General features: G+C 34.7%; 5 protein-coding genes across 5 annotated transcripts in view; 4 read left to right on the top strand and 1 right to left on the bottom strand.

Moving 5' to 3' along the window:
• Window positions 1–14,061, top strand: part of LOC144835343 (uncharacterized) — a 58,038-nt gene extending 43,977 nt beyond the window's left edge. The window contains exon 15 of the mRNA XM_078690428.1: window positions 14,043–14,061. The gene's annotated coding sequence lies outside the window, so the exon portion shown is untranslated. The remainder of the gene's footprint in view (window positions 1–14,042) is intronic.
• LOC144835889 (ATP-dependent translocase ABCB1-like) overlaps window positions 1–22,728 on the bottom strand; it is a 172,470-nt gene that overhangs the window by 84,668 nt on the left and 65,074 nt on the right. The window lies entirely within an intron of this gene.
• LOC144835339 (MAM and LDL-receptor class A domain-containing protein 1-like) overlaps window positions 1–22,728 on the top strand; it is a 43,543-nt gene that overhangs the window by 6,785 nt on the left and 14,030 nt on the right. The gene's annotated exons all lie outside the window — the stretch shown is intronic.
• LOC144835894 (uncharacterized) lies at window positions 8,953–15,243 on the top strand. The gene is made up of 10 exons (XM_078691014.1): window positions 8,953–9,437; window positions 9,625–9,751; window positions 10,105–10,216; window positions 10,349–10,536; window positions 11,220–11,513; window positions 11,776–11,841; window positions 12,393–12,530; window positions 12,647–12,997; window positions 13,126–13,319; window positions 13,485–15,243. Exons 1-10 carry the CDS (start codon window positions 9,084–9,086, stop codon window positions 13,752–13,754), a joined length of 2,094 nt encoding a protein of 697 aa, XP_078547140.1. The 5' UTR covers window positions 8,953–9,083; the 3' UTR covers window positions 13,755–15,243.
• On the top strand, window positions 15,287–20,916 carry LOC144835299 (uncharacterized). The gene is made up of 8 exons (XM_078690379.1): window positions 15,287–15,346; window positions 15,881–16,236; window positions 16,419–16,545; window positions 17,108–17,210; window positions 17,777–17,979; window positions 18,795–19,100; window positions 19,477–19,697; window positions 20,471–20,916. The coding sequence occupies exons 2-8, from the start codon at window positions 15,883–15,885 to the stop codon at window positions 20,735–20,737; spliced, it is 1,581 nt and encodes a 526-aa protein (XP_078546505.1). The 5' UTR covers window positions 15,287–15,346; window positions 15,881–15,882; the 3' UTR covers window positions 20,738–20,916.

Raw genomic sequence — 22,728 nt, 5'->3', positions numbered from 1 at the left:
ATCGATCAAAATCGTTCAACAAGCGTCAACAGTTGACTGTATTGGCATTGTAAACGGTTTAGTTGACGGTTAGTTTTTATTTTACACCATCCACGTTTATTTAATTGTTTGAATATGATGACATTTTCAAATTAAAATAAAGTTCATGTGTCTGAAGGAGAATGTTTGAAGTAATAACATTATTGAACATTGGAAGAAATTGATAACGTTTACGCGATATGCGCTCTGAATGTGATAATTTGTGCCGAAAGAGATTAAAATCCAATTTTTAAAATTCAGATGGCCATATGATGACGTCATAACATACTTACGGTCTAAATTCACATGAATTCATATCTACAACTCATTACCCTTTATAATAAGCTCCTGGAGAGCTATAATCGATTCAAAATAGGCATATTTTAACACAAATTTACATAAAATTAAGTTTGACGTGCACGTGTGTCATTATTTTACATTCATAATTCATCCAAAATTAAAGGAACTTATAAAAGGTATACAGAACAACAATCAAGTGCAAAAACGGTCTGTCTAAGCTGCGTACGAGCTAAGTACACAAAAGCGCGTGCGCAACGCGAAATTTTTTGAAAATTGTGAAATGCTTAAAATGTCCTGAAACGTGTAGTGAGTTGATTAGAAATTGATTTTGAGCATTTTTAACTTTCAAAGCGCGCGTAGGCGTGAAAATACCAATGTTCAAAACTTTGCCGATGATACAGGAAGATGGCCCTTGACATGAAGCATCCGTGTGTCCAAGTTTCATTTGAAAAAGGCTGTTAGTTTTTAATTTATAGTCAATTTAAGAATTTCAGAAAATCGCCGTTTTCGAGATCTGCGACCTACAAAAATGAGCAGAAAAAATGAAATTTTTGACAATAACAATAGGCTAAATCGATAGCCTAACTAGAAAACTCAGATAAAGCATACATATCTAAGATTTATAGACACAGTCATAAACAAGAAATATTTCTTACAAAAAACGCCGCTTGACATTTTAAAATTAATCATTGTTCTTTCTTCAGATATATTTATGATTAATTATTAAAAAGATGTCCTTTAATCGCAAAAATACATACAAATCAAAGATAGTTCTTCAATTATGAATCACATGCCCATTTTTTCACTAGTTAATTGTATACTATAAATACAAAATTTTTAATAATTTATGGAAAATATGTTTTTGTTACCATGGAAACGTGTAACAAAATAAAAATGTGTTGGTTAATCACAAAAATACACAAAATCTAACATAGTTATTAAATTATAAATCACATCATGCCCATTTTTTCACCAGTTAATTGTATAATATAAATACACAATTTTCAATCAAAATGTTTATTAAAAATATGTTTTTGTAACCATAGAAATATGTAATAAGTAAAAATTATTTGCACGATAAATTTTCTTTTTCAAACTGTCGAAATTACATCATGTGTTCATTGAAGAATTTGATTCTGATAATTTTCTTTCATATTTTCTTCCATGACTGTAGAGATTAAATACCTGTTGATAAATAATAATTTAATTAATTAAAATAAATTCACTCTTAAAAATAATCTGTATTATTTTTTTTAAATAAATGTTAACTGAAGAAAATGCAAACATAGAATTTTATAGCAGTATAACAGTTTTTAAATTAATCAATTAAAACTAAAAACCTACAAAATATGATTCCTTTCATACTTTATTTAAAAACATAATCCTCAATTAATAACCACAGAATATCCCTTGAAAATAAGTGGACCTGTCCATAATGTATTTAACTTTCATGGTACGGACGATTCCATTTACCATAGTTGGGATGTTGAGCATTTCAAACTAATATGTTTTAAAACACTTAAAAATAATAAATTACCTATTAATTAATTAACCTATTTTTAATTCGGAACGTTATGAATAGCTAATATATTAATCATAATTATAATCAATGTTGGTTAAAATTTAATATTATATAAGATTTAACCTCCGTTAAGCCAAAATTATACTGACAGTTCTCTGCAGCAGGCAGTCCCAAGTTATCCTCAACCTGAGACAATGGAACAAAATGGACTGTGACTTGATTGAGAATCTAAAAACATGTGCCTACTATTTTCTTTTTCCGTTCATTAATTCTTAACCAATCATTTTAATATTTGAACAATATAGGTACTTCAAACATTATATTTTCATATTATTTGTGTCTTTGATTTAAAATATTGCATCAACCTACCGAAAAAACAAAGACAATTTTTGAAAGTTCACCATTTCTGTTCTAGACATCGTAATGCTTTGTTGTTGTTGACAAGCTACAGCCTTGCATTTCACTTGGGCAACAAATCTAATTGTCAATCACCTCAGGTTGTCACGGAAACTCCAATCAAAAAGCATCATACTTTTAGATCTCCAAAAATGGGCGGTGATAAACTGCAAACAGGGTTTACTTAATCATGTTAATGAGGTGGCCAGCTGGAGAGGGTGTTAGTAATCGGGTTGTATTTCATTGAATAATTGATATTTCTGCTAATTTTCAACAGCATTTGAAAGAAGACATGTGTACCTTTCCAACAATGCATTATTTGCCAACAAATATTAATCTACTAATTAAAAAATGGCATTTAAAAATGGTCAATTTTGAACTTTATAATGTGCTGTGTGTGTGTGTTTGACCTCAGCATGCAACTGAATACCCTCTAGAGACAACGTGACTTCACGGCGGTACAAGTAAGCAAATTCTTCCACAGTCTGTTGATTCGCGTCAACCAATCAAAGGGCGAGAATCCAAAATCGTTCAACCATGAGCCCTCATAGACTCTCTTTTCCCAGACGTTTTTTGGGTCCAGCAGCTGGGACCTATAAATTATACTCGAGTTTACAAAGTCGCAAAACTGTTGGCCTTAGATACTATAGCTACCGCGATTAAAAAGCTTCTTAATTAGTATGTCCTCTTGGGACATAGCTGGCTAGAGCCGCGGAAACATCATAAGGATCAGATTTCACAATAATATAACCTATCGTCGTGTGTCTGCTGCGGCCAAAGATTTTATATAGCCGAGGCTAGATAGCAAACTCCAATGTTATCGCAGTTCAAAAAGTGATTCTCCATGGAGAGGGAACCTAAAGATGGCGGCTTAGCTGCAATCGACCAATCAGATATGCCCTATGCAGTACGCACTAATACGCCTGTGACGAGCCTATCTGCGTGAGAACGATACGCAACGCGCAGCTTGTGTTAAGCGTATAAATGCGAACGCATTCTATAATTATGGTCCTCGTATACAAAAAATGATAGATTACCAAGAAATTATAAATTCTATTGCGATTAACAATAATATATTTAATTTTATACAAAAATTCACTGTGCTTTGACAAGAATATGTATTGTAATGTATGTGGTCTTAATGTTGTTTATATTAAATAATGTTTTTTAACACATTTACGACCGCCATCTTGCCCCCACTCCTGTTGAAATCACTTTTCAGTCTGGAGTACGCCCTCTAGCCTTCAGCTTATATTACACCTCTCTGGCTACGACAAATCTTTCCAATTTCCCTTTTTTTTATGAACATTTTTCTTTTAGTTCAAACAGATTTCCAAACTGGTTTTGATGGTTGGACTCAAGAATATAATTGGACACGGAGATATGGTTCAACAAACACTGGACCGGCAAACGGTCATTCGGGGAATACAAGTAAGTGTATATAGGTACATGTAATAATGTTATTGATGCAGTTGAATATTAGACTAAATTTCTGCAAGATCAAAAATGTCTATAAAGTTATAATGTTTAATTTTTACATAGATGATTATTATGCTTACATTGAAACATCACCTGTAAGTGCTGAAAGGTCAGCTCGTCTAAGAAGTCCGGTTCTGCCAAAAACCCAATATGTATATTTATCATTTTACTACCACATGTACGGCGAAGCTACTATTGGAACACTTAAGGTTTACAGAAAAACAAACGTTGGGAACAGATTGTTATGGACACGAAGCGGGAACCAAGGAGATGCATGGTATTACGCTACAGTACAATTTGAGCAAATTGGTGATGGAGACAACTACATTGTGTTTGAAGGCATTAGTGACATTGCAATTGATGACATTCAATATTGCTGCAGTAGTATGTATACTTTAAAATGTTGTTAGTTAGGATTAATTATACAGTACTGTAGGCCTAGCTATCCTGTATACTACCGTAATCATCACTCTAGTTTGTGCTTTTATCACCTTTTTTAACGATCACTAGACAAATCGGACGCTTTTTGGCCAACTGGAATCGAGACATTCACAAATGAGGGAGATACTTATTTGGTGGCTGTGAATCCATTGGAATGTGCACATACCATAATAGTGTATAGATGGGACAAGTCTTCTGAAGAATTTAAAATTCACCAACGTATCCCTGTGGAACATTGTCCCACGAAATCTACCATTTTCAAAGTAAGTACCACCCCTGTGAATCAGCCTCCTCTTTTTCACACTAAGGTTTAAAACGTGTGGCTCTGATAAGTGATCTTCGTGACTTTTTGCAGTTTTTTCTAAATCTGTATTATGTATTATATTATGTTCTATGTCAATGAAGATGTTCTCTTTATTTACAGGTTGGCGGAGAAGTGTTTATGATAATAACCACAAGCAGAACGGAATCACGTGATGCTGATGACGATTTTGAACTCTATACTACGTCATCACCAATATTTAAATTAGAAGGAAGTATGTTCGTAAATTACGGATCCATACCATCACATGAATGTTATGTTATAAGATTTTTTGAGCGAGATGGGGAGTACTTTTTGAGTCAGTCGAATAAACGAAATGCAACTGGTGGTACGACTAATCCAAGCTTCAACATATACCAATGGGTGTAGTCGATGTAAAGTTTAAAACGTATGGCGCTCGTTGATTTTAAAACTCAATATTGCGTCATCGCCAATATTTAAAGTAGATGGAAGTTTTTGTTCGTAAATTACGGAGCCATAACGTAATATGACTGTCTTACAATATGTGTTAACGAGATAAGAAGGGAGTAGGCCTACTTTTTTAGGCAGTCCATGGCGAAGGAACTGCATTTCCTCCTCCATGGTCAAGTGTTTAGTGGGATAACCAATCCAAACTTCAACATATACCAATGATTGTGTTTTTGTATGTCCCGCTCTCGTGCCTGTGCCTTATTGAACTAAAACATGCACATAAACTTATTTATATATATGAATAAACTAAAAACCGTAACTAATTAGAAAAATTAAATTAAGTCTTTTGTTTTGGTTAAAGTGTAAACTCATGCGCCCTATGACTCTGATTTAACCTTTTGTGGAAGCAAGTGAGAGAGGGAGTACCGCGTACCCGTCAACCAAAAGGAAATCAGCGTGTGCAGAAGGACTGTTAGACTCAATATCTGCGAATAGCTGGTAATAAACGAGTTACGCGATAAAACGCTATACGTAGAATGCAAATATTGATGAGGATTGTTTTTTCCCTGTATATAAACATATCCCACACAAAACCCCAAATAAATGCACACAATTTATCGTGTTAGTTTGATTATTGTTATAAGTAAAATCAGTGGCGGTTTAATTACAGGATTTTTAAATAATTTCATTTTGAACGTAACCTAATGTATCTTTTGCAGAATCTGCGTATATTGATATATAGCCTGGGCTACAGACGGAGTTTTTTCTTAATATTAGTAAAAAGATAAATATTTTTGCACATATGGCGTTTCATAGGTGTATTACTTGAGTTTAGACAAAAATCAAAACGACGACGTGTGGAATGACATAAAAAAGACAATAAATAAAGACTTGGAGCAAGTCTAATTGATATAGTGAAATTGTTTTAGACGAATATGCGTTGTAATAAATAGAAGGTTTGTTTCTGCCTTTAACCGATATTGTTCAATGTTTGTTTGACAAATTTTAAAGATGTATTGTCCCTTTGACTAATTCCAAAAAAATTTTAAAAAAATTTTATCATAATAGTTATTAACTTTCACCAAAAATTAGTCGGAAAAAAAATCATTTAGGCCTAACTGAAATACAGACATTTTTTTGTTCAAAAAATAACTGACTTCCAGTCAAAGTTTTCGATCAAAACATATCTCATAATGCAACGCGCTTGTTTGGATCATCTGTATGCATAATCATAAAATTTCTTCGCGATCTGTGTGAAAACACCTTCTCAACCGTGACGAGTTGTAAACAATCCTAATTAGCATATGCATAATGCATACTCGTGGTTTGAAATCTTTGTTTACTTTTGCTCGCGACGATTTTTCAGACGAAATGTAATCAAATTAATTTACCTGTTAATTATGTAAACTTGTTGTTTTTGGCTCTAATTTTCGACCTAAAGTGAATAACTTTAATATTACTTTGATATGGCCAATTTAAATTTAGAATATTTTGACCTTCATTTTTTGTGTTTCAAGGGACAATACATCTTTAATATTACTTGCTGTAGTAATCTTGCCATATTTATATATGTATAAATCGATAGAAGTCTTATCAAGGTAAAAAGTGGTCAGAAAATAGACAAAATAGAACTAGAATAGTATGACTATATCCCTGTCGCTCTACATGTTGTCTACTACTTAGATGTATAACGTAACGTGATTATAAACGTAACGTAATTATACCATGGATGAAGTACGTCCTCTATACCCAAAACACGAGCGGTATCACGTCTAACGACGTTTTTGTTTTTTTTGCTTTGTTTTTTACATTTTTACATTATTGTATTGTTTATGTCGAACTTTGTCATGGTTACCGCATGGATTAGTTTTAATATGTATGGTCATGTTTATGAAAAATATTGACTATTAATATTTGTAAAATGCATATATAACAATGGTTAGGCTTAATAATTTATTTAATTAAAGTATAAGCATAGGTGTTAGATAATTATTACCAAGCACGTTTGTTTTCAGTCATATAATAAAGTATATATTGAAATAATGCTGTAACTGAGTTTAGTGATTATTTAATTGCTGTTAATGGTATGCTTACCTGGAATAATTTGCATAAAAATGTGGCGCATGCGCACGTTTGAAATCTACTTACTAGCTGGTGTGATTAGTTGAGACGATGCCAGCGTATACACAAGAGATTAGGTGATTGCTATTAATAAAACGCCATGTGGCGCTGGCGCAAGTTGGGAATCTACTTACCAGCTGGTGTGGTTAGTTAAGACGATGCCCCAGCGTATACACAAGAGATTGGTGTGATTGTTACATGATAATGTCATTTTTTATCTAATACATCATCACTATGTGGCATGAATACGGGCCTTCTGTGTTCTTTCACATGTCACGTGGTGGTCACATAGGCCGCATCAGGATAATTTTAAATAGTTTAGAAGTACACATTGCGAAATACCAACGGTATTATGTTGTTGTTTATGTTGATTACGTTGTCATGTTTACCGCATTTTTTTTAAATATTTATGGTCATGAATTGAATATTAATGTTTTTAAAACGCATATTTAACAATGGTTAGGTTTAATAATTTATAAGTAAAGTATATAGGTTGTAGATAATGATATTACCAAGCACGTTTCTAATGGTTTTTGTTCATAGAATAAAATATACTGAAATAACGGTAAATTAAATAGTTTGGAAGCGCATTGCGAAAGACAGTGAACTACCAACGCTAGTGGTGGAACCATCGATGAGCTTTAAGTCACGAATTGCAGGAAACGTTATTATACACCATTTTTTCCATTTTGTCTCTTTCTTTTCAACAGACATGATGCGCGCTGCCCCCAAAATTGTATATATAATTACATTTATCGTTTTGTTGTTAACTAGTTGCGATGGCTATGTGGAATGTGATATTAAACCTCCACACACGTCACCTTCTCACTTCTACGGACACGCTAACAGCATATGTCAAACGAGTTTGCAACATTACTAAAAACGTTAATTAATCATTCAATCTTTTATTTCGGAATCTCTGGTCCATAGAAAGTAAAATTACGATAAAGTAACAAAAGAAATGGATTATACTGACACAGATGCCCCAATTACTACATTTGAAACTGAATTATTTTTTTTAACTTATCAGCATTAACCTAAATGTATAATTCTAAAAAAATATTTGATTTTAATTATTCAGTAGAAAATTGTCAGCCTTACTAATGATTAATGTATTAGAAGCTTGTTAGCATTATCTAATGAATAATTCATTTAGAAACTTTTTAGCATTATATTCTAATGAATAATTCATTTAGAAACTTTTCAGCATTATCTAATGAATAATTCATTTAGGAACTTGTCAGCATTATCTAATGAATAATTCATTTAGAAACTTGTTAGCATTATATAATGAATAATTCATTTAGAAACTTTTCAGAATTATCTAATGAATAATTCATTTAGAAACTTTTCAGCATTGTGATCTCATTGTTTTCCAAAACTATTAGAATTTTAGAATAGAACGCGTAGAGTCATGTTTATCGCAAGGACCAGATGCAACCCGGAGCTTGTTTGTTATTTTAGTATTCATGTTCATGATTTTGGAGAATATTGAATTTATTAATTTCAAAACGCATAGTTAACAATGGTTTAATTTAATATAAAGCTTTTATCAGATGTAGATTAAAATTAAAAGCACGTCTTTATACAAGAATTTGAATCGTTTGTTAATGTCAAGTTGACTATAAAGATGTCAACCTTTGTAAATGCTTCTTTAGACACGGCAGACAAATTTGTTCACGGTAAATAAACGGATACATTTATGAAATGTTTTGCGCATTATTTATTGTTTATGGTATGTTTCGATGGTCACCACATGTTCTGTTGGTTTATGCTTATCTTCTTTATAAACATTTTAGATATTATTATTTGTAGAAAAGTGTTTCTTCACAAGAATTAAACATAGTTAACATGTAGATCGAATAAAAAGCAAATATTCGTTGATTTTTTTATTTGCCATAAAATAGAGGCATAGCGTATAAATTAAGGTCCGTGCACTCAGTTGGCTATTTTAGAGTAAAATACATCCAGAAAGCAATCAGTATGTGCTAGGTCTACAGAATCAACTGCTATAGTATGTGTAATTTGGCGTCTATTTAATGGAAACATTGTGAAGAATTTAAATTCCAAAAGATGTTCGAAACCAAGACAGTTAAACTTGCAGTCTCGTGTATTGTTCTACTGCCGTTAACTATTTGTTACGGGTATGTTGAATGTGATATCAAGCCACCAGAAACGTCACCTTCTCACTTCTACGGACACGCTAACACAGCAATGTCAAACGAACTTGGCAAATACAAGGCAACGCAATACGAGTGTATGCAGCTTTGTCGAAAGGACGCACGTTGCCTAGCTTTTACGTACGCTGCTGATACGCAAGAGTGCGCGACGTTTGATCGGGATAGCGTCACTGGACCGGAACACATGGAGACGGTATCTGGTGTCTGGTTCTATGACATGCGACGAAAAAGAAAAGATTTTACTCGGGTAAGTTTAAAATTAAGTTTTCTCTTTCTACTTTTCAACACCGGTTCCCAGTCCGAAAACAATCACTAAAATTAATGGATGCCCAACCCCATGTTTTTAAAAGTTTGTTGTGCGCTTACGATTTCTTTGGGATGCTGATAATAAAGCATGTGAGGCGAAAAAGTTAAAATGTGTTTATTGGTTATAGAATTACCTTGGGGCATGCCAAGCAAAGAACAAATGCGTTAACGGAGGCTTGTGTGTCAATGACTGTTCAGAACTGGTATACACCTGTGTATGTCCAACAGATTTTTATGGAAAATTTTGTGAAAACGGTAAGTTCAGTCTATAGTCTTCTCTTGTCTACACTATCAAACTAGTTTGATAGTGTAGACAGAGCTTAAAACCTGTTTTCTACAAGGCGAATTTAGTCACGTGTATCCAATCTTTTCTATAGTAGACGCTTCTTTCCGCGTGAATAAAATCGACTAACGGAAAACAGGCTTAAATGGCCTTTCACACTTGTTTTCATGACGCTCCACGCGGCTAAATGCACCAAACAGAAATCGATGAAATTAGACTCTAGCTATCACCTTGTTTAATTTACAGTTGGTTATGCAGACCATTCTTATTTAGGCCGTGTATAATTTTAGTTAAGCTCTCTTACACTTTAGCTTGAATCTTTCAGAATTTATCCACGACTATGAGTTTAAATCAAACACTGTTGGTATGTCATCAGCAAGCAATACGGCGTTCACATACAAGAACAAACATTATCTCGTGATTGGAGGATACCGGTAGTAAGTACAGTATTTTGAACATTGACAACAGGGATAAAATAACAACCAAAACAAAGACGAAAGCCATGCTTTATTAAACCATCACTTGTATACTGTGTAACTAACCTATATTGTCCTTTTTTTTCATTTCAGTGACGGTGCTTGTGGAACTCCAATATACAGATACAACAATGCTAATAAACTGTATGAACATTACCAAGATTTGACTGGAGCAAGTGATGTACAAAAAGTTGAGAATTTTACAATAAATGGACAACTCTATATTTTGTTTGTTGCAGACAGCAGAATAGTTTACGTCTACACATTTAACTCACTAACAGGTAAGGGTACGCTACTTGTTGCCTATTGACAAAGAACGTATAAAAAGTGTCTTTGCTATTAGGCCTATGTTTGCAGTTCGATACAGAGGAGGTGGGTAACCCAGTTCAACTTCAAATTAACTTATGTATTTTGTAATTTCAACCAGTGAATTATAACAAAATGGAAGGACCGTAACAGACTTCACCTTATATATCTCGGTCCAGCCTCATGCCACTTTTTTCCATAACGCTGGAATCCCGTCAGTTTATATCTTCACTGTTACTCAATTTAGACTCCTCCTAATACTTCATAAATAATCGTCATCATCATTTCAGCTTTTATCACTCCATGTCCCGTGCAGCTCTCTAATCCAGAATCTCATCTCTACATCTGGTTTTTGGTCTCGTCTCGTGGATGTTGATTGATTGATAATTGATTGATATTTTTTTATTTATGTATTTATTTATTTTGATTGATATTGATTGATTTATTGATTGATATCAATTGATAAGTTTTTGTCACAATATGTTGTCGTTCGTTCTGGCGATATGTCCTGTTCATCTCAATTTCTTGATTTATAATTGCTGAATGATGTTTTGTCCTCCACTTTTTCATTTTTCTGTCCAGCTTATTCTCAACCATCCATCTTCACACACTCATTCAATTTCTGTTCTATAAAAATATGTAATTTTATTTGTTTTAGGTTTTTTCGAACAACATCAAGCGATGACAACACAAGGTGCATGTGATGCATCGTATTTAGAATTGACAACAAATCATTATTTACTTGTGACTAACGGAACATCATACGAAGTGAACTCAACGGTGTATAGATGGAATTTTACCAGTAACCTTTTCGTGGAGTATGCTCAGCTACCAAGTCATGGGTCTCTGAGTGGTAAAATATTCTCAGTAGATGGTATAATGTACGCGGCAATAGCAAATGTAAATGGAACAGCAGCAGCAGCTCTAGAGGTTTGGAAAATAAAAGAAAACTGTAAGTGATATAAAGTTAATAATAATTTGATTTCCTTTCAGTTACATTATCATATAATGTACCTCATTTACTAGGACCAAATATGTAGCTTGTCTCTAATTTGTGAATGTTTGTATGTATAGCGGAAGGTGATGGGTAGTGGTGTTGCGCATTGGGTATACCAATTGACGACGTATGGATGCTCACGTGAGGCAAGGTACCATACATTATCTGTCTAATAATGTTAATTTATCGATTTAGATACAGGATATTTTTTTTATAGTTAAAACCGATTTCCATAATCGTTTTGATGAATGGACTGGAGAAAATGTTGATACGTCATCAGTGGGTAAGTGCGTACAGGTTAAAAGAAATGACCCATTCATCATCCATCGCAGGGTTTGGTTTTAAAGAAACACTTCCTGTTTTGCTTCCGTTGAGAGCTAATCAGTGTAATAAAAAATTGGCATTCTTTTAAATAATTCTATTTTTGATATAGTAAACCTTTTTCTACTATCAAACTTTATGTGAAAAAAATGTGATGTGTCCATAAATGGACATGCTGATCACTACCATATTTGGGAATATCACTGTCATATTTTTGTAAAACTAGTTTGATAGTGTAGACAGAGCTTAAGATATTAGATTAAGTTTGGCAAAATAATAAAAGCCATATAAGATAAACGCCAATATTGTTTTATAGCGGTATGTTTACATACCTGTACATTGAATTAACATCTGTAAAAAATGAATGTCAGCCTAAGAAGTCTATCATATGTACTCTGGGTTTTTTTATTTTCAGTATATTTTGAAAAAAAAAGAAGCTTTCAAATTAACCTACTATGCATGCGCATGCGGACGGCCGTTCATTAGTGTATGAAAACAGTTTTTTTCTTTTAGTTAAAATAGATTTTGAGCTAGGTTTTGGTGACTGGACTCAAGAAGATTATGACGACTTTGATTGGACACGGAATTATGGTCAAACGCCATCACGCACGTCCAACACTGGACCATTAAACGGTCACTCAGGGTATACAGGTATGTGTGAGTTGCGATTTGGTTATTAATAATTCTATTTTGACTCAATTTCAGCAAATTTCAAAATCCCAATAATATCAAATTATATTTGTTGTTTTTCTTACTTCCACGCATAGCTGATTATTATGTTTACATTGAGACATCAGATAATATATACTTTAGTACTGGAATGTCAGCTCGCTTAAAAAGTCCAGTTATACCAAAATGGCAGCATGTTTCTTTATCATTCTTTTACCACATGTACGGAGCTACTATTGGAACACTCAACGTTTACAGAACGTCAAACTTGGAGGAAGAACTGTTATGGACAAGAAGTGGTAACCAAGGAGATTCATGGCGTAATGCTGTAGTACAATTTGAGAAAACTGATGATGAAGACAACTACATTGTGTTTGAAGGCATTAAGGGAAGTGACTTTACTGGTGACATTGCTATTGACGACATTCAATTTGGCTGCAGTAGGCCTAGTATGTATACTTTAACAAATATTGGTAGTTAGGATTAATTATACAGTACTGTAGACCTAACTATCCTGCATACTACAGTAATCATCACTCTAGTTTGTGCTTTTATCACCTTTTTAAACGATCACTAGACGAAATGGAGCCTTTTTGGACAATTGGAATCGAGACATTCACAAATGAGGGCGATACTTACTTAGTAGCGGTGAATCCATTGGAATGTGCACATGCCATAATAGTGTATAGATGGGACAAGTTGTCTGAAGAATTTAAAATTCACCAACGTATTCCTGTGGAACATTGTCCCACGAGATCTACCATTTTCAAAGTAAGTACCACCCCTGTGAATCAGCCTCCTCTTTTTCACACTAAGGTTTAAAACGTGTGGCTCTCTCTGATTAGTGATCTTTGTGACTTTTTGCAGTTTTTTCTAAATCTGTAATATGTATTATATGATGTACTATGTCAATGAGGATGTTCTCTATATTTACAGGTTGGCGGACAAGTGTTTATGATAATAACCACAAGCAGAACGGAATCACGTGATGTTGATGAAGATTCTGAACTCTATACTACGTCATCACCAATTTTTAAATTAGAAGGGAGTATGTTTGTAAATTACGGAGCCATACCATCACACGAATGTTATGATAATATAACATTTTTTGAGCGAGATGGGGAGTACTTCTTGGGTCAGTCAAATAAACGAAATGCAAATGGTAGTACGACTAATCCAAACTTCAACATATACCAATGGGTGTAGTTGATGTAAATTTTAAAACTTATGGCGCTCGTTGATTTTTAAAGCTCGATATTGCGTCATCGCCGACAATATTTAAACTGGATGGAAGTTTGTTCGTAAATTAGGGAGCCATAACGTAATATGACTGTTCTTAAAACATTTTTTAACGAGATGGAAAGGGAGTACCTTTTGAGGCAGTTCATGGCGAAGGAACACATTTCCTCCGCCATTTTCAGTCGAATAAACGAAGTGTTTAGTGGCATAGCTAATCCAAACTTCAACATAATACCACTGGGTGTGTATTTGTAGGTCCCACTCTCCTGCCCTGTGCCTTATTAAACTAAAACATGCACATAAACTTATTTATATATGAATAAACTAAAAACTAAGTCTTTTTAGGGTATAAACTCATGCGCCCTATGACTCTGATTTAACCTTTTGGGGAAGAGAGGGAGAGAGAGGTGGGAGGGAGAGAAGGGGAGAGGGAGTACAGCGTATGCGTCAACCAGAAGGAAATCAGCGTGTGCAGACGGACCGTTAGACTCAATAGCTGCCTCATCGCGTGGCTCGTCGAATCACGCGATAAACAAAGTTAAACGCTATACGTAGCAAATATTGAGGAGGATTGTTTTTTCCCTGTATATAAATATATCTCACACAAAACCCCAAATAAATGCACACATTTTATCGTGTTAGTTTGATTATTGTTATAAGTAAAATCAGTGGCGGTTTAATTACTGGATTTTTAAAATAATTTAATTTTGAACGTAACCTAATGTATCTTTTGCAGAATCCGCGTATATTGATATAGTGAAATTGTTTTAGACAAATATGTGTTGTAATAAATAGAAGGTTTGTTTCTGCCTTTAACCGATATTGTTCAATGTTTGTTTGACAAATGTTAATATTACTTGCTGTAGTAATCGTTTCATGTTTATATTATGTTTAAATCTATAGAAGTCTTATAAATTTTAAAAAGTGGTCAGACAATAGACAGAATAAAACTAGAATAGTATGACTATATCTCTGTCGCTCTAAATGTTGTCTACTACTTAGATGTATAACGTAACGTGATTATAAACATAACGTGATTATACCATGGATGAAGTACGTCCTCTATACCCAATACACGAGTGGTATCATGTCTAACGACTTTTTCTTTTTTGCTTTGTTTTTTTACATTTTTACATTATTGTGAAAAATGTTACCGCATGTTTTAGTTTTATTATGTATGGTCATGTTTATGAAAAATATTGACTATTAATATTTGTAAAATGCATATTAACAATGGTTAGGCTTAATAATTTATTTAACTAAAGTATAAGGTGTTAGATAATTATTACCAAGCACGTTTGTTTTTAGTCATATAATAAAGTATATATTGAAATAATGCTGTAACTGAGTTTAGTGATTATTTAATTGCTGTTGATGGCATGCTTACCTGGAATAATTTGCATAAAAATGTGGCGCATGCGTACGTTTGGAATCTACTTACTAGCTGGTGTGATTAGTTGAGACGATGCCAGCGTATACACAAGAGATTAGGTGATTGCTATTAATAAAACGCCATGTGGCGCTGGCGCAAGTTTGGAATCTACTTACCAGCTGGTGTGGTTAGTTAAGACGATGCCCCAGCGTATACACAAGAGATTGGTGTGATTGTTACATGATAATGTCATTTTTTATTTAATACATCATCACTATGTGGCATGAATACGGGCCTTCTGTGTTCTTTCACATGTCACGTGGTGGTCACATAGGCCGCATCATGATAATTTTAAATAGTTTAGAAGTACACATTGCGAAATACCAACGATATTATGTTGTTGTTTATGTTGATTACGTTGTCATGTTTACCGCATTTTTTTAAATATTTATGGTCATGAATTGAATATTAATGTTTTTAAAACGCATATTTAACAATGGTTAGGTTTAATAATTTATAAGTAAAGTATATAGGTTGTAGATAATGATATTACCAAGCACGTTTCTAATGGTTTTTGTTCATAGAATAAAATATACTGAAATAACGGTATATTACATAGTTTGGAAGCGCATTGTGGTGGAACCATCGATGAGCTTTAAGTCACGAATTGCAGGAAACGTTATACACCATTTTTTCCATTTTGTCTCTTTCTTTTCAACAGACATGATGCGCGCTGCCGCCAAAATTGTTAATGTAATTACATTTATCGTTCTGTTGTTAACTAGTTGCGATGGCTATGTGGAATGTGATATCAAACCTCCACAAACGTCACCTTCTCACTTCTACGGACACGCTAACACAGCAATGTCAAACGAACTGGGCAAATACAAGGCAACGCAATACGAGTGTATGAAGCTTTGTCGAAAGGACGCACGTTGCCTAGCGTTTACGTACGCTGTTGATACGCACAAGTGCGCGACGTTTGATCGGGATAGCGTCACTGGACCGCAATACATGAAGACGGTGTCTGGTGTCTGGTTCTATGACATGCGACGGAAAAGAAAATATTTTACTCGGGTAAGTTTAAAAGGAATTGTTTTTTCTACTTTTAAAAAAAATTAATGGATGCCAAACCCCATGTTTTTTAAAGTTTGTTGTGCACTTTCTAATTTTGGATACTGATAAAGCATGTGAGGAGAAAAATGTGTGTATCCATGTATTCACTCGATTCACAGTTAAATCGTGTTTATTGGTTACAGAGTTATCTTGGGGCATGCCAAGCAAAGAACAAATGCGTTAACGGAGGCTCGTGTATCAACGATTGCTCAGAACTGGGATACACCTGCGCATGCCCAGTACAATTTTATGGGAAATTTTGTCAAAATAGTAAGTAGGTCTACGGAACTGTATTGTATTGTGTTTTACAGGTCATTTCCAATTATATTGATATAAATAAACATTACGAATGAATTAAATTAAACATTTCGTTAACAACATCATATCTGTAGTTCTAAAATGTGTACAGTAGGGTAATTGGTTAGAGTTCGCGTTCACACTGAGTTCAAATTGTATCCAGTGGCTGAAAACAAAAATCTGTTTCAATCACACGTCCGTTGTGTATGGAAACTGGAATTTTAGTTGGTTCTATTCTTAAGCTCTGTCTACACTATCAAACTAGTTTGACAAAAAAGTGTGATGTGCCCAAATATGGTAGTGATATGTCCAAATATGGTAGTGATATGACATCATCGTTTCCATTTATGGGCACCTTATATTGTTGTTGTCACATAAAATGTTGATAGTGTAGACAGAGCTTTAAACACGTATCCATTCTTTTTTATCCGGCCACTGGGCATGAATTTGGACTCGGTATGAGTATAATATAACTTTACGTAAGAATAAACAATGACAATAATAATAGTAATGACGATACATTTTAATCTTTTAGAGTTTGTCAACGGTTATGTGTTTAAAACAAACATTGTTAAACCATCAGGAAGCAATACGGCATTCACATACAAGAACAAGCATTATCTCGTAGTCGGCGGAGTGTAAGTATTTTGGACTTGTACAACAACAAAACAAACGTCGACACAAATGATTGCAGTGATGTTGACAACGTTTGATAACATTTAATTATTTGAGTATCCAATTAATAATATTATTTATTCATTCGGGCAAAATAAATAAAAACAAATAAATGAAAAAAAAATTGTCACTTCGGCCTAAAAATATTACAAATTTGCATATCAAAAGCATGATGTTTAATAAGCACAAAACAACAAAATGGCGACGGATGTAGAAACAATTTTAGTAGAGCCCAGTGGCCGTATTCACCAACCACACATGGAGAATACACGGCCACAGGTTCGTGAGAAGATCCAAGGAGAGAAAGAGTCTTAACATTTCGGTTGAGTTGATGCGCTGCATAACGGGTGTGCCGCTTCGCGCGCGTTTAGATTGTTCAGTGCGCGCCCGTAGTAAAGTATTCGTCGCGTACCGATTACGTTGTAAATGGTGCCATGATGCGTACATCATCACGTGAAAAACTTAATTTGCTTGTAGGCCTAATTTTATTTCTGAAGCAAATTTAGATATTTTTTCAATTTAATTTCAGTAACGGTTCACCAACAAATGCATACAGATACAACGATACTAATGAACGGTATGAATATTATCAACAATTAACGGGAAAAAGTGATGCAAAACAAATAGAACATTTTATTATTAATGGACAATTATATGTGTTTGTCATCAACTACAAAATAGATGAAAAGAAAAACATAGACTCCTACATCTACATATTTGATTCACGAACGGGTAAGTGTATAATCTGTTTTGATTTAAAGAAGACCCTGCATCCCATTTGACAGTGTCACTGTGATGGAATGGAGAGAAGTGGTATATTCCAGATAACAGTTTTTTTTTTATCTTATTCTTTTTTTTTATGACAAGATCAATGTGTACACTTCTTTTTCAAGAGCACTTCTGCAAGACTTTGTATTATTTTAGTTGGATGTGCACACATTCAATAATTTGTTTTCACTTTTTCACTTTCACGCAATCTAGCTTTCTGCTAGTTTCCGTACGGCTCATATAGACGATCTACGACTCACATCTGTTGAGTCCGGCACAGTTTCGGTTCGGCGCCGTCAAATCAAATCGAACCTGAACGACGCTCCACGCGGCTATGCGCCAATAGATCGATCACTACATAACCGCGTGGAGCGTCGTGAAAACAAAACACTGACGTTCAATTTGATTTGCCGTCGCCTGACCGGAACCGTGCCGGAAAACTAGTTTTCTAAAGCTTTACGATGATGTCTTATCACTTACCATATTTTTTGGGGACATCACTCCTTTTTGTACTGTACAATGTTACTGTGTCCATATTGGGCATTTTTGTATGTGACAGCTTTAGGTTGTGAACGAAATGCTTATAAGGAATATTCCCGCTGTGTAGTATAGTTAGATATTAATACCACCTCACATACGTTTGTATCTCTCTTATTGTCCTTTTTATGATGTTAAATATTATTTTTTACAAGCGCCACCATTTGGAATTTTTATTTTTACCAATAAGTCTAAACGCCGTCTAGAAGTTCCGAAATTACTATACATTTGTTGTGTTTTAGGTTTCTTCGATCAACATCAAACGATTGACACATGGAGTGGACATGACGCATCGTATTTAGAATTGAATTCAAACCATTATTTACTTGTGGTTGATTATCGTGAGCAACAAAGTGTTGTCAACTCAACAGTGTATAAATGGAATTTTACCAATAACCAATTTGTAGAGTATGTTAAGATACCAGTTCATGGGGCAAAGAGTGGTAAACTATTCTCAATGGATGGTGTGTTGTACGCGGCAATAGCAAACTATTTCACAACGACGAATGACTACACAATTAAATCTCACCTTTGGAAACTAAAACAAAGTAAGTGAAATACAATTTCATAAACGTATATCGTTCTTCACTGAACAAAAAATGAACGAACAACATTCAAAGTGAGGGAAAAGTAGAACGTTTTGACCCCATTTTGGCAAACTAACATGAATCGAAGATGGCGTATAATGTTTAAAGTTTATATAAACATTTTTTCAGTCATTGTTATACCTCATGCAGTAGGAAAATGTGTATATCGAACAAACGTACAAACTCTGAGTGAGTGTCGATGATGAGAATTGACCGAGCGTGTCACAGTATATAATGGCTGTTTTTTTCTCTAGTGCAGGGACTAAAGTCGTGCATGTTCCGCTTTGCACATTATTCCTCTGTCTAAAAAGTCTGCTTTACTGTTGCTCCCCTTTAGGTGGTGTTACTGAACTAGTACAATCACTCGATGAATCGGATGTAGGATCATGTGGAATCGACACATTCGCAATTGACGGAGATACTTACCTAGTAGTTGTCAATAGATTGGATTGTGCACAGAATACAATTGTGTATTGTTGGGACAAGTCATCTGAAGAATTTAAAATTCATCAACGTATTCCTGTGGACCACTGCCCATCAAGATCTACCATTTTCAAAGTATGTATATAATTATTTTGACTGTAAATCAGACAAATCGACGAAACACGGCTGCATTATTTTGTTTCCTATAAGGTTAAGGCAGAAACCATGCCGTGAATAATGAATGAGCATAATTATTTTCCATGATAAAGGTGACCTATTTCCCAAATATAACTGAACCTACAATCTAAATAATCTCTCTCAAACTATTAAATTCACGGACAATGTTGATCGACATCTAACCAAGGACTCTTAGTTCCTAAGACTTTTTAAAGTCGATAACGTATAGAACATATTTTGCTGTTAGCTTGGTCGTAATGATGATATTAGGGACTTCGTATACAGTCAACATAGCCGTTTTATTAGTTACGAACTCTTCGCGAAGACGACGACCGGCAGTATTTCTCTCCCTCCCCTGTCTCGTGGCGCGGGGCCCTTCTGAATCGCTCGGCTCTGGTGATACAGCATAGGTCTAACCTCGCTTTTAAAACAGCCAATTTAACCCAATAAAAATTTCATTAAACAATTAAATTAAAAGTTAAAATATTATTTGAAGTTTTGAAAATTCCACGTTTAAGTTTAATTTGAACTGTACATTTAAGGTTATATATATACATCTAGTCGTTCTCCGTAAACGGGAAAATCGCAACTTTACCGTTCTCAAAAAGTTAAAGAAGACGGAATTTCAGACTAAGCTCCGCCCACTTTGTTATAGCTCATGCATAAATTATTCATGAGCACCGTCCTATGGCTTCCCGCCGTGTTTCGTAAAGTCCCTATTGTTTTTACAGGTTGGCGGAGAAGTTTTTATGGTAATAACCACGACCAGAACGAAGTGGGATACAAGTGATAATAATGATAATATCTATACTACGTCATCGCCAATATTTAAGCTTGAGGGTACTATGTTCGTAACATATGGAGCCATGACGTCACATGTATGTAACGATATAACCTTTTTTGAGCAAGATGGGGAGTACTTTTTGAGTCAGTCGAATCATCGAAATAATAATAATAGCATGGTCAATCCAAAGTTAAACATATACCAATGGGTGTAGTAAGTTGTAGGCCTTTCTCCCATGCCTGTACGTGACTTATTGATCTGAATAAGGAAACTACGAAGAGATTAATAAAAATATTAATTTATTGTTATTTGAAACTTTTCAGCATTAGGCTTTCTATGAATAATTCAGTAGTTAAAATATCATTAACCTAAATGTATAATTCCTTAGAAACTCTTCAGCCGATTATAATGAATAATTCATTAGAAAATTATTCGATGAATAATGCATAGCAAATGTTTAGCGTTATCTAATGAATAATTTATTGTTAAATTTTTCATCATTTATTGTGATCTTATTGTTTTTCGATCCTTAACAAAACTATTAGGATTTTAGAATAATGACATGGTTCATCTCTCATCTCATCTCATAGCCTATTTCACCCACTGCTGTGTGAAGGCCTCCTCCAGCTGTTTCCATTTAGTTCTGTTCCTTGCCGATCTTTCCCATGTTGCCGTTTCCATGTACGTTGTTATTCGTCACGCCATCTTCTTTTTTGCCGTCCTCTTCTTCTTCTCCCTGTCCTCGGCTGCCATTCATTCAATCTCTTCGTCCATCTGTTGTCGTCTCTTCTGGCTATGTGTCCTGCCCATCTCCATTTCAGTTCTTTGATCTTTACCATGATGTCTTTGACTTTTGTTCTTTTCCGTATCTCACTATGCTTTACTCTGTCTCGTATTGATAGATTTACCATTTTTCTTTCCATCGCTCTTTGTGTTGTTATCAATTTTTGTTCCATCTCTTTCGTTGTTGCCCATGTCTCTGCCCCATAAACTATAGTTGTTAGAACACATTGATTGTACACCCTGCTTCTTAGTGACATGGAAATGTCTTGGTCGGTCAGGATATGCTTGTGCATCCCGAAGTTTCTCCAACGTACCTGCTTTTACACGTGTTAATATCTCCTCCTCTGTGGTGTTGACCATTTTCAAGGTCTGCCCGAGGTATTTGTATTTGTCAACTTTCTCAATCTGGTGATTGTCTATTGTTATTGTCTCTTGAGTCGAGAAGTTGGTCATAAATTTAGTCTTTCCTTTGTGCATTTGTAGGCCAACCTTTTTACTTTCTTTGTCCAGGCGATTGAGCTGTTCTTCCATGTCCTTAACAGTTGTAGTTGTTAAAGCTACATCATCAGCAAATCTGAGGTCTGTTAGCATCTCTCCGTCGTTTACGTTGATACCCTTTTCTTCAAGTTCTGCCTTTTTGAAGATATCTTCAACTGCTGCTGTGAAGATCTTTGGAGATATCGTGTCACCCTGCCTCACACCTCTCTTTATTTTGATGACTTTAGAGATGTCTTTATCGATGTGTATTTTGGCGGTTGCATTTGTGTAGATATCTTCCAAGATGGTAATGTATCCTTCTTGTATTCCAATTTTCTTCAGGGCATCAAACATATCTGTGTGTTCTATCGAGTCAAAGGCCTTCTGGTAATCTATGAATCACCTCCTGCTTTAATTATGTCACTTGTTAATTCATCAATGCCTGGTGCTTTAAGGCGCTCTAAAGCTTGGTTCCCACTAGAACGTAACGCAAGGACGTAAACGCAACGCAAGCGTTTTAACCAATGACAAGCGAAATTATAGACAGTTAGCAATCACAAGCTAAAGCGTGGTTCCCACTAGCGACGCAACACAAATACGTAACGCAACGCAAGTGAATTGACCAATCACAAGCAATGGCTTATTCGCTTGTGATTGCTAAAACTTTGCTTGTCATTGGTTAAAACGCTTGCGTTGCGTTTACGTCCTTGCGTTAAGTGGGAACCAAACTTTAAAGCTTGGTTCCCAATAGCGACGCAACGTAACGCAACCTACACAACGTAAGAAAATTACCTTCCAATAATTGTGTTTGTCCTCAGCCTGCGTGAAATCAAACCTGCGATGTTTCCAGCCCTATTGCGTCGTCGGTTCCCACTTGTGATTACGCAATACAGCACTTTGCGTCGATACGTCGCTGCGTTGCGTTCTAGTGGGACCACGCTTAAT

This window comes from Antedon bifida, chromosome 2 (assembly GCF_963402885.1).
Source record: "Antedon bifida chromosome 2, ecAntBifi1.1, whole genome shotgun sequence".
Lineage (NCBI taxonomy): Eukaryota > Metazoa > Echinodermata > Crinoidea > Comatulida > Antedonidae > Antedon > Antedon bifida.
The sequence above is the reverse complement of the archived record's forward strand: the minus strand, read 5'-3'. Positions and strand labels throughout refer to the sequence as shown.

Excerpts from the sequence above, each read along its gene's own strand:
- LOC144835894 (XM_078691014.1), top strand. The coding sequence starts at position 9,084 with ATGTTCGAAACCAAGACAGTTAAACTTGCAGTCTCGTGTATTGTTCTA. Across the intron at positions 10,537-11,219 it reads CACATTTAACTCACTAACAG|GTTTTTTCGAACAACATCAA; the intron begins GTAAGGGTACGC and ends TATTTGTTTTAG. Across the intron at positions 12,998-13,125 it reads ATTTGGCTGCAGTAGGCCTA|ACGAAATGGAGCCTTTTTGG; the intron begins GTATGTATACTT and ends AACGATCACTAG.
- LOC144835299 (XM_078690379.1), top strand. The coding sequence starts at position 15,883 with ATGATGCGCGCTGCCGCCAAAATTGTTAATGTAATTACATTTATCGTT. Across the intron at positions 17,211-17,776 it reads TATCTCGTAGTCGGCGGAGT|TAACGGTTCACCAACAAATG; the intron begins GTAAGTATTTTG and ends ATTTAATTTCAG. Across the intron at positions 19,101-19,476 it reads CCTTTGGAAACTAAAACAAA|GTGGTGTTACTGAACTAGTA; the intron begins GTAAGTGAAATA and ends GCTCCCCTTTAG.